Raw genomic sequence first — 17,836 nt, forward strand, 5'->3', positions numbered from 1 at the left:
AACAAAAAGTAGAGAAAACAGGAAGAAGTAAGGCAAGATTGATTAAGGGGTGAGAAGAGAAAGACTAACAAAACCACATTGTCGAAGGGTTGGAAAGTCAAGGCGTGTGCTAAAAGGTGGGTAAGGGACTAGCGTGATCAACGAGGACATTATCGGTAGAATACAAATCGGTGATAATCTACTGAGGGCAAGTGGATGTCGGAAGCTCTTCATTCACTCAGACGTTTATCAAGAGCAGCCTGAATATTCGAGAATCGATCAGCGCCAGTGTAGTCGATTTCACCACGCTCCCAGCTGCCCTGACGATCCATGGGAGGCAGGGACAGTGATTGTGAGCGTAGAATGGGACCCTCGCTCACTTCAAGAGTCGCCAGATGTCCAACTAAGCCACCCTATAGCGAAAACGGGAGAGGATTTAACATCGGTTACACTGCTAATAAAATACCGATACCTAACTACTCACTTCTAAACACGCACTCACACATGCACGGCAAAGGAAAAATAAAACAACTTTATACTTGAATAAGGCTAGATTTTGGTCAGAAAGTGGTCCAGCACCCATTTCAAAAACACAAAAAAAGTGGCAGGATGGTCTACTCAAAGAAATCTCACACCAAAAAACGCAACAGGAGAAAAAAACTAGTGCTCCCTGTAGCGGTTGTAGTAATCGTCTACTGGTAGAGCTGCGAATCACAAATTGTTTACAAACGTGAATGAGACGAACTCGTCGAGCTGGCTTCAACCCCAGTTCGAGCGGTAGTTATGCGCCCATTCGAACCGGAAATGGAGGCCACCTCCTGCGATCATGCACACTCACCCGTGCTTTAGCGGTTATAGCTAAGGCATGCAAAAATAATAATACTTACCATGTCCTACAACATGAAAGGAAGGCGAAATTACAGTTCCATGAAGAAAAGCAAACACAAGCATAAAAGAGACTGCCAGTAGCGTTAAGGCAGGAAACGTCATTATTATAGTTCCATAATAAAAGAATAATGCAACAACATCCAGGATGAAGTGATAGAAGATGACCATACGACACAATAAGTGAGCTTCTTTTTCCCAGTAAGACTCACTTTGGTAGGTCGGGGGCGATCCTAGCATGGAGTAGACGTGAAATTTGCATTAAAATATAGCTACATGACTTGTGCTAAGAGGTTGGACCAACTGATGAAGTTTTGTAGCTTACACATCTGTGCCATAAACACAACCATCGCGGCTGCAAAATTAATTTCGGGGTGTCCAGTGTCGTCTAGGCGCACCATTAGTGGCCAACAGACCCGAGAATGGCAAATATTGGTATAGAATGGGATAAGTCTCGAAAAACACATACAAAGCCAATGCAACGGGAGTGCAAAAGCATTTCGAGCTCAATTGCGAGGGCAGTGCATGATAAGAATATGCACAGACGAGGAGGAAAGTGATCTTACAACAGTAGGACTGATCTTTGGTTTGATGTCAGTGAAGAAGAGATGCCACCAAAAATTGAGAAACCGCAAAGACTGTGCACTGATCTCGTCACAAGGCGTGAGACTGCCGGCCTCGGGGTTGACCTGCTGGTGCCAGGGCTTCGCCGCGCCAATGAAGTGGACAACACGGATTTGTGAGCCGAATCGCTTCATAGCAGGCGGGTAGGAATAGAAAGCCTGAGAGATGCAATTGTAAGTGAAGGGAAGGTGACGACGAATATCCTTGGTAGACCAGTCCGAGAAGAAGAGGTTCAACAGACCCTGCAAAATGCCACCACGGGGGCGAATGAGTATGCGGCTTACACCACTAGTAGGCGTTATTTTTGTTACTTGTTATAAAACTATCAGGCATAATATGGAACAAACATCTTGAACTCCAACTTGAAATGACAAATTAAAAAGACTACCCGGTAAGCCGACTCGTCCCCTTATTGTTCGGTGCATCAAGTGCCTTTATAAATAAAAAATTCTCAAATCGATCAAAGATGCCTATTAAAAAGAATGAGGAATCAGATAACACAAAGAAAAGTCAAGTTTGTGCAAGCAAATGGTTACTTGGTCACCACCATCAAAACTGCCTTCCGAGAGGGCAAAGTCAAGGAGAGCTCGGTAGGTGTCTAGGCTGGGAGTGTATACAAAAACACCGGAATTGAAACAATCCGGCCAGCCCGGATCCGGAGCGGCACTTAATTCCTCTCGTTCAAAAAGATCGTCGATGTTTTGCAAGACCTGATAAAAAAGCAAAGAAAAAATACTGGAAAAGGTAGTAAGAGGAACGCTGAATTGCGCAAGAAAAACTTCGCCCATTGGGAATATAATATCTACTAATAAAGAGGGCAAAATTGAGCATTGGGATCAAAATAAAACTAATGATAAATAAGCAGAGGCGGTTTACCAGAGTATCTGCATCCATAAATACGCATTTAGAATATTGCGTGAGTCGCCAGCAATGAAGCTTCGTAAAGGTAACACCAAGATCGGGCCTTGAAAGAAGCTTGAGATTTTCCGAATCGCTGCTATCCAAGACATCAACCAACTCAACGTGGTCGAAAAATTCTTCCAGGGTCGCCCTGATAAATATCATACAATCTAGTTGGTAGCTAACCTCATCTTATCCGAAACGGAGTTAGTAATCATGCAAACGAGTTCTTTGGTAGTTCCTGCTTTTCGGAGAGAGTCCGCCAAGACCAAGGCACCACAGCAGTACTCATCATTAGTGGCAAGTGTTACGTACGCTTCGGCCACTAAAATAAAAAAAACAAAATGAATACCAGAAGAAAAACCTGGAGCACATTTCACAGGGAACACACTCTTTGCACGCAAACGCCGACTGGGAGAGCTTGGAGTGACCGGTTCCACAACTCCGCTAATTCAGATGGGTGTTGGTTAACTTAAACAATTATTAAATTAAATGACGAACAGATAAAATGATAAACACCAAGCACTTTGCAGCAAGTCTCGTATTGCATGCCCAATTTACATGCGAAAGTATAAGAAAATAATTTGAATTAAACGAAATTTTCAACAGCCACAAATATCGGATTTTGGTTAACCAGTAATTTTCCCCAACTTGTTTGAATTATTATATCCTTTAAAGTATTCCATTCGACAAGCAAAAGCAAATGGCACTAGATAAAGGAATTTGAGAGTTGATTATCAGCACATCATTGTAGTGATTCGGCATTTTGTTTACCCGAGCATGTGGCGTTCTGGACCACCGTGCCATTAGCCTCCCCACCCTTCTATATGTCATTTATTTATGTTCTTCCGTACCACTTTGGCTTGGCGCGACTTTAGTGAAGACTGGGTTTGCTGCATTGGTGACATTTCCCTAAAGGATAACGGAACCTTACCTAATTACTAGGCTTATTCGGGAGCATTCATCAAATTACAGCTAACTGCAAAAGGAAAAAGAAAACAATTTAACGTTCATAGCAAAACAAAGCATTACGATGTTTGGAAAATGATTTTGTTCAAAAATATAGTAAAAGATATACTTAGAGGCATTTGCTTGCCACCCTAGCATCACCTTGTGTAAGCAGCAGAGGAAGCATATAGCGTGATGTGGTAAATTCTGCGCTTCTCTCTTCTACTTGTATTTTCTTACTTTTGGTACGAGAAAAGTACGTAGAAGATGGCGTCTTAACCCAAGCAGTGAATTGGGAGTTTACAGGCTGTCAACATTTAAAGGGGGTCAGAGTTCATTTTTTAAACAGGGACTATGGGCGCCCGCTCCGTCAAATAATTGGCGCAATCTAACCTCTTTTGTTATAAAAAGGCGGACTTCAGCAAACATGTGTCACAATGAAACTGCGAACTCAACAATGTAAATAATCTTGGGATGTGGATGTTCTTTTGTGAATGGGTAGTTTATGTTTTATATTTTCTGCCGAAAAAAGCCATCCGATTTTCCCATCTTCCACTTTATTTAGACTTTACATCCCAAAAAATTTCAAATGTGAGAAAGATAGTGAACTAATCTGTTCACAAAAGCCAGATAAAAATATACTTTGCAAAACACTGACACTTATTTAGTACTATAATAAGTATTAAAAATTATTGTAATCCGGAAGTCATAAATTACAATGAACGTGACTTGTTTTCTTCACTTTCGATTCGGATTAAGCCAAGGTAAATCAATGCTATACGTTGATGTGATCGGTATGAATTTTTCAATGAGACGGGTGGAGAACTCACGTCATCAAAGGATTGCAGAAAAATTGTTGATGACTACTTTGAAATAATTAATAGTCATTGCAAATGCTTTTAAGAATTTTGTTAAAACCTAATAAACCAGCTATCCATAATTCCAATTAGTACTTCATACCGGCATGCAAAATTTAACCTTCCGGCCGTTGAATTTTCCAGGTTAGCAAGTCGTCAACCAAAAATGGGGCTGAAATTTTTGAGATGAGAATTACCTTGGTGAAATGTTGTTGGACTGATATCCCTGTGCTTGCCTTGATCTCATACACTTCGCACAAATTTAAAGAGGGTGGAGTTGAAGTAGGCAAACTGGAGGCAGTTTTTGTGGATTTATCTTTTAGCCGATCTAATATCCATCCACATGGGTGAAAATCCCGCACATATGATCATCATCTAATGTTCCCTCAAGCACATACAAATTAACCAAAAGAACTCAAATCCCAGCGCAATGTACGAAAACTTGGAATGTAATTCAACAATGCATACCTTGTCGGATGCGCATGCCTTCTAGCACTCAGAGAAACTTTGCAATCAATTTAAAAGTTTTTTGAATCAAAAAGTGGGAAAGACTATAGATGGGAGTGTTGTCCGTTACCAGATATTCAAAAATAAAATATTAGCGTGTAATGCGATTTTCTTAGTTTTGACATTCAAAAACCCAAGTATATACATTTGGGCGTAACTTGTTTAGTGTGGTTAGCTCAAATGGACATTGTTACATTGCTATTGCCGTTAGGTGCTGCTTAGTCGGATAATAATGACACATCAACTTTTGATTAAGCATAGTTAAACAACGCAACACTGTACTGGCCTTAAGCATGTCCCTCTCGCAAGGTAAATTCACCCCAAACGCATAGCGTCGATTGTTCGGGGGGGGGGGAGGGGCCTTAAAGAGGAAAAATGCATTTAACGCTTGGATGGTTTGTTCCATTCTGCGTTTGATTATGCGACCACTTAAGTCTCCGCAGATCGTGCTTCGTTCGGCGGGATGGCCTCCGCACCATGTCACCACTCTTTCATCCTTCTCTACACCGGGAATATATTTTCGGTCATGCTACTGTAACTCTCCACGACTTCAGGGTAAACACAATTTAAACATTTTCAAAATGTTTGTACGCGGCTGTCGATAAGGTGGCTAGAGCATGGGACTATCGTAAAAATCAGGGGAAACGCTTTATTGGCATTAAAGTACAATTTTATGATCCCAGGTGGGACAGAAATTGAACTTTAAATTTATAAATAGTAGCAATGTGCGTACCATAAAAGGAGGCAGATTATTTCGCGCTCAAGTTTATCGCTCACTGCGCCCGTGATGGGCACTTATAACATGGACTGGATGTTATCTCTCGTGCATATTAGGTAGCTAATCAAAAAAAGGACAACAGGGTAATGCATCTTTATTTCCACCTAATTAGAGTAGTCAGTGTTTGATGGGAGCCTTTTTGCATGATTCTCTTAATTGGGGTGGGATTATTGGATCAACTGGTTTTCCTTCGAAGGTGTTATTTAAAGCCCTGAGCTAACGAAGACGAAAAGAAGGTTGTTTTGTAGCGCGTCGAGATTTTCCCAAAGACGACATAACAATAGGGCAGAATATGCACTGCCGGCGTTAAGAAGGGCTGGGGGACTACTGGCATGGTGCGGTTACCACGCCGCCGGGCGGAGGTGCAATAGCGGAGGCCTTCAGTGCTCACGAAACAAAAACGAAGTGTTAGACAAATAACGAAGAAAATCCGGTAAAAGATAAAGCAAGGAAGTAAATTAAACGTCGACACACGAACTGAGAGCAAGGAATACCCTCGACAGCAAATAATTTTTATTTCCTCCAAATGACTGATCACACACCTTGGAACAGTAGGAACACTAACTTTATGAAAAAGGTATCATGAAATCCAAAACACCCGAAAAGAACATGAAATCCGAATAATAAAGTCTATACTAAAAGCGGCAATTTATAACTATCCGGAAGCAACTTACTTGGCATTAATATTTCTACCCGTAAAAGGCACGTCCTTTCACATTATGCATGCGAAAAGCTCGCATTAAGCCTTTCTTGAACCAATGTTTTTCTTAGTAAGGACAATCGCAACAAAATAAAGTTTCGAAGTCCTCACCCTCTTTCCACAAATTATACCCATAATCAAAGTGAGGAGATTTTCAGTTTTGAATTCTCAAATATGAACGTACGGTTATAGCAGTTTCGAAGATATAAAACACAGTACTTCGCTAGGATAAATGTGTCCAACAGCAGTAAACGTGAGTGAAACACCATAAGTGAATTTGAACACCATAGCGCACAAAGTTAAACATTAATTTACCCCATTGAACAGGTAACTAAATCAGGAGAAAATGCAGAAAAAAGCGCCTTTTGTGAGGCCTGTTATTACAAATAAGTATGGATTTTGGGGTGAGCTGAGAAAGACCTGCTCAGATTTCCAGTACTGACACAGCAAAGGGCACGTATGTTTACCTACTCTATAACTCAAAAAAGTTCTCTAAAATCAGCACATACATTGCTTGCACAGTATAGCATTATAGCGCCCTGAATCTGTCCCGAATTTACAAGCAGACATTACGTTAAAAAGAAGAGTTGAACAAATAATTAAAGCATGGCATGGCCCCCTTCTCTTTGAGCGTCGGCGGTCCTTTTGGTCAACCGCCCACAGGGAAGACGGTGCTGTAAGGAAAACATCGACAAGCTGACTGCACCAGTCTTCGAATTTGCTTGCAATTGAGATGTCTGACTGCAAAGTCACTGATTACTAAATCTGGGGTTTCTTCCTGTTCGGGAACTGCATTAAGGAAAGAGGGAATGAGCTGGCCATCACGTTTGTCCATCGCTAATCTTCAACACACTGGCCTTACTACTTTGTTCCCAATTTAGTGCTGTCTAGCCATATATCAATGAGGATTACACGCAGCTAGTAGAAAGGCACAGCGAACAGCTACCTAACAAAATTTTCTAGATGGTTGAAGGGGACGGCTTTAGGTGTTAATAGCTTTCCTGTAGACCACAAGACTGAGGCAGTTACCGAAGATAGACGTCATTTTCAGCCCTTCTGTTAGGGGCCGTGGCAGATTCTCCCATCCGCAGCACGTGTACTTCTTCCGCCCCACTATAGCCTAGCATTCAGTAATATAAATCAGGGCAGTTGTCCTTTATAATGGGTTTCACTTTCCGCCGCCACCGATAGAGCGCCCCGAGTCTTCCCTGAGGGCAAGAGAAGAGCTAATACTGGGGCGGAATATGTATTTTCGACCTGTGGAAGGGCTGGGGAGGTGCCACTAGCACGGTTCGGAGGAGCCTCAATTGTCCGCGAAACCAAAATGAAGTACTACAATAGTAGAGCGCTTCAGTTCTGCTAATGTCTTTAATTTCGAATGTCGAGTTCATTATTGTGAACGATTTTGGTAACATGGAAGGGTAAATATAATAAAAAAATGTACTCATTTGTATATTTTGATCCACAAGCACGCATGAAAGAGGCTGGAGAAGGTAAATATTGTGGCATTAATTCAAGTTTAGAAATATCACCTCTACTTGTGTTTACGCATATTGTTTCAACTCCTTTCGTGGATTTCAATCAGCAATTATAGGAATGGTAATATGCTATATCATAATTGCTAGTTTGCTGAAATCAAAGTGATCATATCTACCAGTTTCAACTCAAATTTAATCATTTAGAGCAAGTTCAATGAGATTGTTTAATGTGGTTGGGAAAGTAAAATCTAGACGATTTCCGAAATCATCATGCAGTAGGATAACACGTGCGTCGACTAAGATACTTCTTCCTCATTCAGCAGCCTCAAATTTCCCACCAGACAATAAACTTTTACCTTTAGAAACAAGAAATACGATGTTCGCAGATGCAAACGAAATCTCTCTGCAAATATATTCTTATAAATGACATGGAAAGAAAGCACTTGCTTGATTTTTTCATCACTTCATTTATCAGTAGGCTCTACCACCATTACCCAAAAAAACCCAGAGTTCGTGCAAACCAAACTTTGGGCTTTGCTTTTTTTGTACATTCACGATTCTAGCTAAGTTTATCTCAAGTCTATCATTTTATCCAGTCGTCCATATGCATCTATGCAACTCCTCATACCTCTAAGCAGCATGCATGCAGGCGTATTTTAAAGAAGGAACCCCTACAACTGAATGCAAGTGGTTACTCAGTTGACAGTTAGGCCAAATGCAACACTTAGGGAGGTTGACAGAGGGTAGTGCCGAGGACAACACTCGAAAGGAGAGAGGGGCTATGGTATAATTTGAATGTTTGTTTAACGCTTCGTTTTGGTTACGCGGACATCTAAGGCCATACCAGCCAAACCCCCTGCCCTTTTGTATGTCGCCAATATATTTTCTGGTTCTGAGAGAAAGACTCGGGCCTCTACAATACAGGTCTTAAGGATTAAGAAATCGGGACTGTTTGCAAAGAAATTGTAAAATGGCACTACTTTGATAACAAACCGTGTTTGAGTAGGCAATTATAAACTATAGAGCAGAAGTTAAAAGAACCCACATTCAATGAACCCAAAAACATTTTTTTTTATTTTGATAGGAAAGAATATTCCTTTCACCAAATCCGACCATATTACAATGCTCTTTAAAATCCTCCTCATGTAATCAATGTTGCCACCTTTAATGAGGTACTGGAACCGTTCTAAAGAGCGTCAACAAAAGAATGGGCATTTTTAGGTCTTCCAATAATAGTAACATGCATCAACACAAACGAATTTAGTGTGCGCTATTTGTGGACCTTAAAACCACGGCAATGCTTGATTTTTTTGGTAAAATTGTATCTTTTCTGAAAACAAACCTCACACTTTACACGGACTTTGGACCTTAAGCAGATCTACTGCATTATCTAAATGTGGAATCGAGTGAGCCTTTAATAGTATCAACTCGTAACTTATAGTGTCAACGGCGTAATATTATTAATACTGCATGGACCATTTGATCTACCGAACAGAGACTTGGGTAACGTAGGATTCAATTTCATAAATGGATTCTAAAACATCTCTATTGGTAGTTACTGAACCTGTTCAGCTGGCATTGTACATCCTCCAAGTAGTAGATATGAAAGATGTTGAGCTGTTACGTGTAAAACAAGTGGAATATTGACAGAGCAAATAAAAGCACACTTGAAACATCAAAATACGCGTGAAAGCAACATAGTTACAATGTTTTGTGCATTGCTTCATTAGTACAAAGGTTATGTCAATCACAAAAATCCTTGCAACGGCTTAAGTTATTTTAAGTACAAACCCATTTTGTTTAACCAAATTGAAACAAAAATGCATTACGATGTCCAATTTTCCCTTATTTTGCTTAACTTTCTCAGCAATAACATCGATGTACAATTTTCCTTGACTTTGCAAATCAGGAAGATTCCTGTTTGCACCTAAAATGGGGAAAAAGCAGTTTCGACTTGAAATATGCGAGTCACACGCCCAGGACAAAAATTAGTCGCAACTTGAAAAGCTGTTTAACCTGTGAACAAAGCCAACACACTTTCGATTACGTTCACCAACTAAACACCAAATTAAGTCCTTTGTTCTAGTTCAGATATCAACTGGAAAATTTTGCATAAATTTAAACAGTCTCCAACGTATCAACAGAGTTTTACGGTTATCATTGAAAACGAGAGGTACTTTCCATAGACGTTCTTAAAACTTATATTAGTGATCATCACTGTTTATGTGAGCATTCCACTATAATAGCTGTGCTTACTTTCATCCACCGATTTAACCATTAATCGCTTTTTTGCAAAATGAGACATAGGTCTGGGCTTTTGCCGTTATTTTAAAGGAAAGTCGAGATTTTACACATGCAGGAAGGTTTTTAGAACTCGAGACATGTTGTTACATAAACCACAGTAAAGTAGAAAGTAAAGATCACCTTTCAACATCAGGAAGATAACAGACAGGGCTCGAATGTAAGCTAGGATATCAAGCTCCGTACCAATGATTGCTGGGGTGGCAGATGCTATTGTTGTTGGCGGTGAGGTTGGGGCTGAGTCGAGTGTTTGATATAAAGAACCTTCCCTTAACAAAAATGGTTCATGAAGGAAGGTAAGGTTGGCGCTTCAAAGGTCAACACTGTCCACTCCTGATTCATAGAGCTTAAAGGCTACTGAGAAGAAAATGAACGGGAACTGACAGAGGAAGAATACAGCGATCAGGCAGGTTAGATTGATGATTATTGCCCTTTCCTCTCGTGATACATGCTGGCCCATCTCTCGCGCAAGTGGCCCATTCACTGTGAAGGGCACCGTTAGCCGTGTTGTCTCCGAGATGTTGGACTTGCAGTTGGAGGTGCAATCGTCACTGCTCGAAAAATCACGAGCTGCTGGAGCAAAAATTCTGTGCTTGAGAATAAAGGATGACCGTATTGCCTGAATTAGAAGCGCATTTACGCATATTAGAATTGTGCAGGGAAATACTAGTAGAACCAAAACTCGAGTGAACCAGAGGTTGAAATAGGATAATGCATTCATCAGGGAACCCAACGCAGACCAGTATTTGGCAAGTGAGGGGAGCTGGAGAATAAGTGCCGTTAAGATTATACACAAAACAATTCGCTTCTGCACATGGTGCGATAGACAGCGTACATACAGTGGATAGCATATGGCAAGGTATCTCTCCACAGCGACAGCTACCGTCAACCAGTTGGATACTAGCAGCAGAATGTCAATCAGTTCACCGAATAAGTCCTCAACTAAACTGTACGTAGATTGTGCATCGTCATTGGGCATAAGCTGCAGAAGAAAGTGATCTAATGAGAGGAGCATTAACAGGAATTCTGTGTTTAAATCCACAATCGCCAGTGTGACCAAGTAAGCAGCAATCGGACGACAAAGCCCACTTCTCCAAAGAATGTAAATTGACGGAATTACACAAAAGCAACTGGAAATACACAAAATTGCTAAGAGATAATGTTTGAAAGTAATATAAAGCAACATTTAGGGGTAGTGAGTAGGAAATCCAGGCAATAAATATATGTTAGTGCGGATGTATGATAGAGCCGCAGTTTTGAATGCATGGATTGGTCCTTTGCGATGGACCAATCGTCTTGAAGTACCATGACACGGTGATCCTGCTTTCCCCTGACGTGCCTCGGTGCTACATCACCTGCATTGCCATGCTCCTCATTCACTTATTTCCTATTCTATGTGAAAACAGTTGTTTGCGAAGTTGTTTTAAGCCTAAATTTTTAGGGTAGCCATACAAAACATGCAAGCTCAATCGTTTGCGTAAAAAGCTTTTTGGATGTACCATGTTTGCCTTCATTTCATTCACAACTTTACCGAGCATCGTCAACTTAAATATCAATTCTCTTGTAAATATAGGGACTGATTATTAGATTTAGAAAAGTCGTTAATTTTGAAAAGTGGATTGGAAATTTCTGAAGGAATCGTTATTGGAGCATTTGAATTCAAATAAACAAGGTGGCATTTTTTCTTGTCTTATTATAGGATTATTTCCATGACCACGAGCCTTTTGCCATAAATCATTCACATGGGTTGCTTTGAGCAAATCAAACATAACCTCAGCAAGTAGGTGTAATCTGTTGCAGCGCCCCAAGGCTTTCCTAAGGATGGAAGAAGGCATAATACTTGGGCTAACACAGTAGGGCTTGAGGCAACTGGCATGGCTCGGAGGCCAGCCCACCCAGCGAAGGTACTATGGCAGGAGCCAAAGTAGCCACTTGACTGTTACCACAACCGGGAGTTAGCCAAACAACCAACGTATCAAAATGCACACACAAATCCTCCTACCTATTTTTATGCGATTTCAGAATATTACTTTGTTATTTAAATTATGAACACCTGTGAAACCTTAGTAATAGTGCCCATTGCTAGACTGAGGCCTTGGAGTCAACTTGAGCCGAATTCGCGAAATCACTACTTGACACACGTCTGCGAGTCTTTGGTTGTGATCCTTCATCATTTAAAATTATCCATTAGAAATGGTTGCATTCTCGATCTGAATGACGATGCTTGTGAACAATGAGACATGTTGGAATAGTGGTTGCGTAGCCGCATTCACTCCTCAATGATGCGACCCCTCTAAATCATAAATCTGGTTTTCGGCTCTTTTGAACTACATTTTTGCTGAATGGAAGATAAGCCGCCATCCGGTATGCATCAGGGCGTTTAACTTCAAAAAGTAATTAAAGTTGCTGGCGTACATAGGTTTTAGCAGCGATCAAAAACTTGAAGTGAAATCTAAAGAAATGATCTTATGCGCATAAACCGAGCAGTCGTAATCATTATATCTTGGGCTCAGAAATGTGCAAAATACAAAGTAACGATTTGGAAATGTGAAATCAACTAATCATCCAAAAGGCAGGTTTCTGTGGTACTCCTGGCTTTTCTTTTATTTCACCAAACGCTTGATAGAACCTTGCTAATACACCACAGCAAGAATTGTTTGCTATGATTCAAAAGGCAAATTCTTTGCACGTAAAAGATTACTTAGAATTGCCATGTATTTGCATAGAGTCTCTACAAGTAAGTACCTGAAATAATTTCAGTTCAGATTCACAAGTTATGCAAACATCCGGGAAAACTCTAGTTATTTCCAGCCCTCCTGTAAAACGGTGAGATGTAAGCAATGCTGCAGCGCCCCAGAGACCTCCCTGAATACGAAATAAGGCATTGGCGGCATACAGAGGGGTTGGCCCTGCTGGCATGGCCCGCAGGCAAGTCCGCCTGGCAAGGGCACAGTGGCGAAGGGCTTAAGTAGCTTCTTACCACAACTGAGAGTCAAACAAACAATCAACGCATTACAAATACTATGGAATGAACCCAAGTTAATTCTTTTTAATCTTTCACGTGTTTGGCAAAACTCCGATAACTCCCTCAGTGATTTATAAATTAGTTGTAAAGTTTAATCAGAGGATTTTGTTTTGATTTGAATCCGGTGGACCACGTTGTATTTGGGAGTTAGTAATATTGTTACTATTAGGGCCAGCTAAGCTGGTATTCTCCAAATAACTGCTTTACTTGAAACGCCTTAATAAACAGCTTATAATAATAAAGGTGGTAATGAAAAGAGGTAAACATCAGTTTTTGGAGTGCAATTCTGAATTTACCTAGTCTTATTATGCATCCTGACCTTAACTTGGAGCCAAAACTAATTAATTTCTGAAAAATTGAAGCATTTTCCTCAAACTTTTACCGTGTTGTTTACTTGGTATTTCATCGATATTGAAAATCGCAACTCGAGGTTCCTCTATTCGTTTTTTTCCACCTTTTTCCACTTAAACTGCACTCAATTTGCTGGGAAGGCGCACCGGAGAGGAGTGGGGACTACGCCTACTGTGCATCCCCAAATACTCATCTTCAAACTTGAATATAAAAAACAGAGAGTTTGAACCTGCAATGTAATCTCCAAATCCATGGAAATGGACTATATGGCTGCAAAAGTATTAAAGCACCAACTAGAACTATTTTTTGGGACAGCTCATTGCGATTTGCTTTATTAAAGTGCTTGTACTTACAAAATGGCTATCTGTTAAAACCAATGAAATAAACCACCTTCCGAAAACGGTGCTGGAACCAAGTATTAATTAGCATAACCGTGATGTCTTATTAAAATACAAGTTCAAAAACGACGAATAATTGACACTTAAACAGCGGCGGAGTCGAGTGCCATCAATTATTCAATTATGTTGTGAATTACCTTTACTTACCTACCATAGATTAGTGGCAAAAGCTGAAGCACAAATCCTTATTGAGTCCAATCGACTGAAATAAAATTATTCAAAAACCAACATTTCAAAATGCTTTGAACAGGTGAGCAGTTTATAAAAACTAGGATCTATGTTTGCAGATTAAAGAGATGATACACATTCTGCACTGATTAACACTGCATTTTTAGTCATCTCTGGAGTCAAACAGTGAACGACAATAAGGAGGAAGGGTTAATTATTGAAACACAAGACTGGGAGACCATAGCCATGACCAGAAAGTCCTATTGCCAAAGCGGAGGTAAAGCCAAGAAGACTCTTGGTTCCACACAGTTTAATGTACAGACAAGAAACTGGCAATTCACATTGAAACTTCCTTCTTTGAAAATTCCTTGTGATCTGAAAATGGTGGTCATCAAACTGTCATTATGAAGGTATTAGTATTGACGTACGGAAGAGCTGAGAGGCTGTGGGTATGGCTGAAGAACCATGGCAACAAACAGTGAAGACTGAAGTGGCGGCGCGGTTACTTGTTAGTCAAGCCTGGTACTGTCCTTTTAAAACTCTTTTGTCTTTAGGGAAGTATTGGGGCGCAACACTTAAACAAGATGTAGTTGATCCAAAACCACCACTACCAATGCTACTATTATGTTATACATAAACGCACTAAAGTGATCTAGCTAGATGACTTTTTCTGTACCTAATGTATAAATGTTAGAGACTTTCCTGCAACCCTTTGAATGATTCCTATAAAATTAGTCCGAATTATGAACGTCCAGCATAAGGAAAAGTAGAGTATAAGGAATAATTTGTGCACTCGTTGACAGCTCTCAGATGTCCCTTAATCAGGGTTACTTACTTAGCGAATTGTTAGCTGTTGCGCAAACAGTGTAAACATCGAGCTTTTGATTTGGCTTGTTTGTATTTGTTCGCGAAATTCGCATTTTAAAACTTGTGTGCAATGGTCGTTCCCAAGGTTATAGAAGATGATTTGTATGATTTGTCTCGAAAAGCGGGTGTTCTCATAGACAGAAGAATATTTACGTGAGTAGTTCTTGTCGCCTTTCATATAGCTGGCTCGACAGATGGTGGTAAAAAGGGAACCTTGGTAACATTTTCGATTTGTAATACCCTACTTAGCCTGCTTCTGTGCTTTGCTTCAAATCCAATGATTGTTTTTGTTATCATTGACACTTAAATGCTGCAGAACCATACTTTTTGGTAGAGTGAATTGCTAGAGCATTGGGAATTATTGGTTGCAAGTAATTGTAACCAGATGAATGCCTACTTTTGTGACAAAATTCATCTATTTAAACTAGTCGGTAGTATTAATTCTTTACGACCAGAGTTTTGGGCAATCCAATGTTCTGCTACCTGTACGTTTGCTACTTCCAAATTTGTTTTCCTGTTTGATAGCATTCTTCTCAATTTGATTAATATGAATTGTCATCCATCAGTCATATACTACATGGTGAAACAGCCACTGGATCAGTTCACATCTAGTGCACCTCACTCTAGTGGAACCGAAGGCAGTCTTCCGAAGCTCACTGACAGAATGCAGTCTCGTGCCTCCAAACGAAATCCGGAACTGTAAACAGGCTGTTTGTTGCCTCATTTCTAATCATCTTCTTGTGTACATATTCTTGCGATCTGGATTGTTTCTTAATTACTTGCTTATTTTGCGTCCTAATAAAGAATACGAATTTTGTAAGCTTATCCCGTTGGAGACGCGTCAAACCGAACCGTTTGTGTCTATTGTGAACTTCTTGACGGGCCCTCATTTACAATGCAACATCTCTGTTTATACGTAGGTTAGGTAAGAATTTATTGACTTGTAGCAGGGACTTAAGTTCAAACCTGACGATTTACCATCGTTTGGCATCCTGTCCGATCCCAAACGTAACTCATATCCGCAGACGCATTGATCACGCTGCGCATAGAACGATTGATCAAGGGTTAAGCTTGGTGGACCATGAATAAGTAAACAATTAGTGTCCACCCCATTGTTTCGCAGTTTGGTGATATGCTAGTTATAGGAAACGCCGAACCCCACTACGTTTGTGCATGATATTCTATCTGAATGTTACCCTTGTCGAATAACTCTAATTTGTTGTCTTTGAGACTTTACAAGACCCGTGAATATGCTAAGAGCTAAGCGTTTCGAATGTGCATTAAAATTTGCCCCGATTTATATTAAACAAAATACCTGCTCATTCTTATGGAGCAGTTGAACTTCAGGTTTAGTGAAAACATCGGGGCCTGGTATGTGGTAGTGTAGCATCTCAAGTCTTCCCTGAAAGCGTTATAAGCCAGGGCAACACAGGACATATATTAGCCGCGTACAGAAGGGCGGCGGATCGCTGGCATACCTGGAAGAACGTCACAGAGGTGAAGCGCAACGCTTAAGAGCTAAACTACTCATATTTTACTGTTCTGGGAGCCTTTTGAAAGTGCCGTGATAAGCTAATAACAACTGAAGGGTTATGATTTTACTTGTTAAGTCTCGACCAAGGTAGTAAGCATTGAATGCTCAAGAATAACAACAACAGGAAGAGCAGCAAAGTCCGCTGTTCTGGAGCAATAATGTCTAACAGGAAAGTCTTCAGGGGATTAGGAGGCGTCCATTTATATGAAAAAGTAATTTTCCCATCTATGACTACTAGGTTCAATAACAATAAATGCACACTAGGTTAGCAGCCTGTAAACCACAATATTTACCACCCCTCGGGTAGAGCTTGTTCCCTTATCTTTGGGCAGTACTGCATGGCACTACATTCTTCGGGGTTGACTGACCTCTTAAAAGTTGAAAAATAAGCATGAAAATGCCCAGTGTTTCAAATCGTTCATGTAATCAACTTATTTTAAGCAACACTGCACTTTGCATGCAAAGCAGTAGTTCCTCCTAATCATCTCAGAACGAAATGTTGGCTGATCCTGAAACCTTCACCTTTTGATCATCGCCGCATTGCATTCGTAAATCTGACATTCAAAAAGTAGTCAAGTTCTGTACCTTAACATGGAACTAATGGAGAGCCCTGATATATTTCGACAAATGTTTCGAAAATAAAAACGGGTTTCTATACAGCTAGACAGGAATACTGCGGTAAAATTTCACCAAGTGAAACCCCTAATGCGCCATCAGGAAAAAGAAGATAGGCTATGAGCCGAAACACAAAAAAGCAAGTTTTGGAAGAGAACTGCTTAGAGAGGAAATCTGATCAAACTCTTGAGCATCATTGCAATATTTATGAAGAAACCCGAAGAACGTCGAACACGATGGAACAAGTGGTCTCCCGGAACTATCAGTGCCCCAACACAAATTGGAACCCCTCAATATTTCCTAATCTTGCGTACGAAGCGCACGACGCCTCGCGCCCACTTCATATTGCAAATGGGTATTACCTCTTGCTACGCTTAGCTCATTCACATACACCCTTCGCCATTTTGGTTGTTTTAGAGCCTAACAAGTAGTAGCTATATTTTCAATCGGACTGCACACCACCAGCCATTATGGGCTCAACAGATGAGGCTTTGAGCGCCAAAGTGATCTAACTGTCTAGATGATATGCACGCGGGCTATCCTTAGACGCGCTGCAAGTTTGCAGACCAAGTGAACTATTCCCTCTCAAATGCACGCTAATTAATTACTCTGGGGGAGGGTCGTGGATCGTTAAAGCAGCTGTCGTCGAAGCCTTGACGCATACGCACACGCATGCATCCACCTTGGCAGATTGACACAGCCTGCACAGAAAATAAAGCGCAACTACGCCCACGCTGAGTGCGGTTGGTGCTCGAAGCCGCACCGAGAATGACAATCGTTAGCTCCAAATTATCCTGCTCCATCATGTGTATGCGTGTCGTAGAATATCAGACAGTGCATTTTTGCAGGTCATTGATGCAAAGTGCTGAATCGATGCTTCCATATCTGGAAAAAGGGCCGCTGACACCTTCATCGACCACA

At 40.7% G+C, this 17,836-nt stretch overlaps 1 protein-coding gene across 1 annotated transcript; it reads right to left on the reverse strand. All coding sequences in view use genetic code 11, as the record gives it.

The window, feature by feature from the left end:
* Positions 1-209: 209 nt before the first annotated feature.
* EGR_04228 (Glycogenin-1) lies at positions 210-17,718 on the reverse strand (the record flags this gene model as incomplete). Its single annotated transcript, XM_024493477.1, has 9 exons — positions 210-392; positions 1,431-1,730; positions 2,025-2,198; positions 2,365-2,539; positions 2,575-2,713; positions 7,351-7,510; positions 10,355-10,544; positions 10,797-10,939; positions 17,524-17,718. The coding sequence occupies 9 exons, from the start codon at positions 17,716-17,718 to the stop codon at positions 210-212; spliced, it is 1,659 nt and encodes a 552-aa protein (XP_024352178.1).
* Positions 17,719-17,836: the final 118 nt, after the last annotated feature.

The sequence above is a fragment of the Echinococcus granulosus genome (genome assembly GCF_000524195.1).
Source record: "Echinococcus granulosus chromosome Unknown EG_S00025, whole genome shotgun sequence".
Classification (NCBI taxonomy): domain Eukaryota; kingdom Metazoa; phylum Platyhelminthes; class Cestoda; order Cyclophyllidea; family Taeniidae; genus Echinococcus; species Echinococcus granulosus.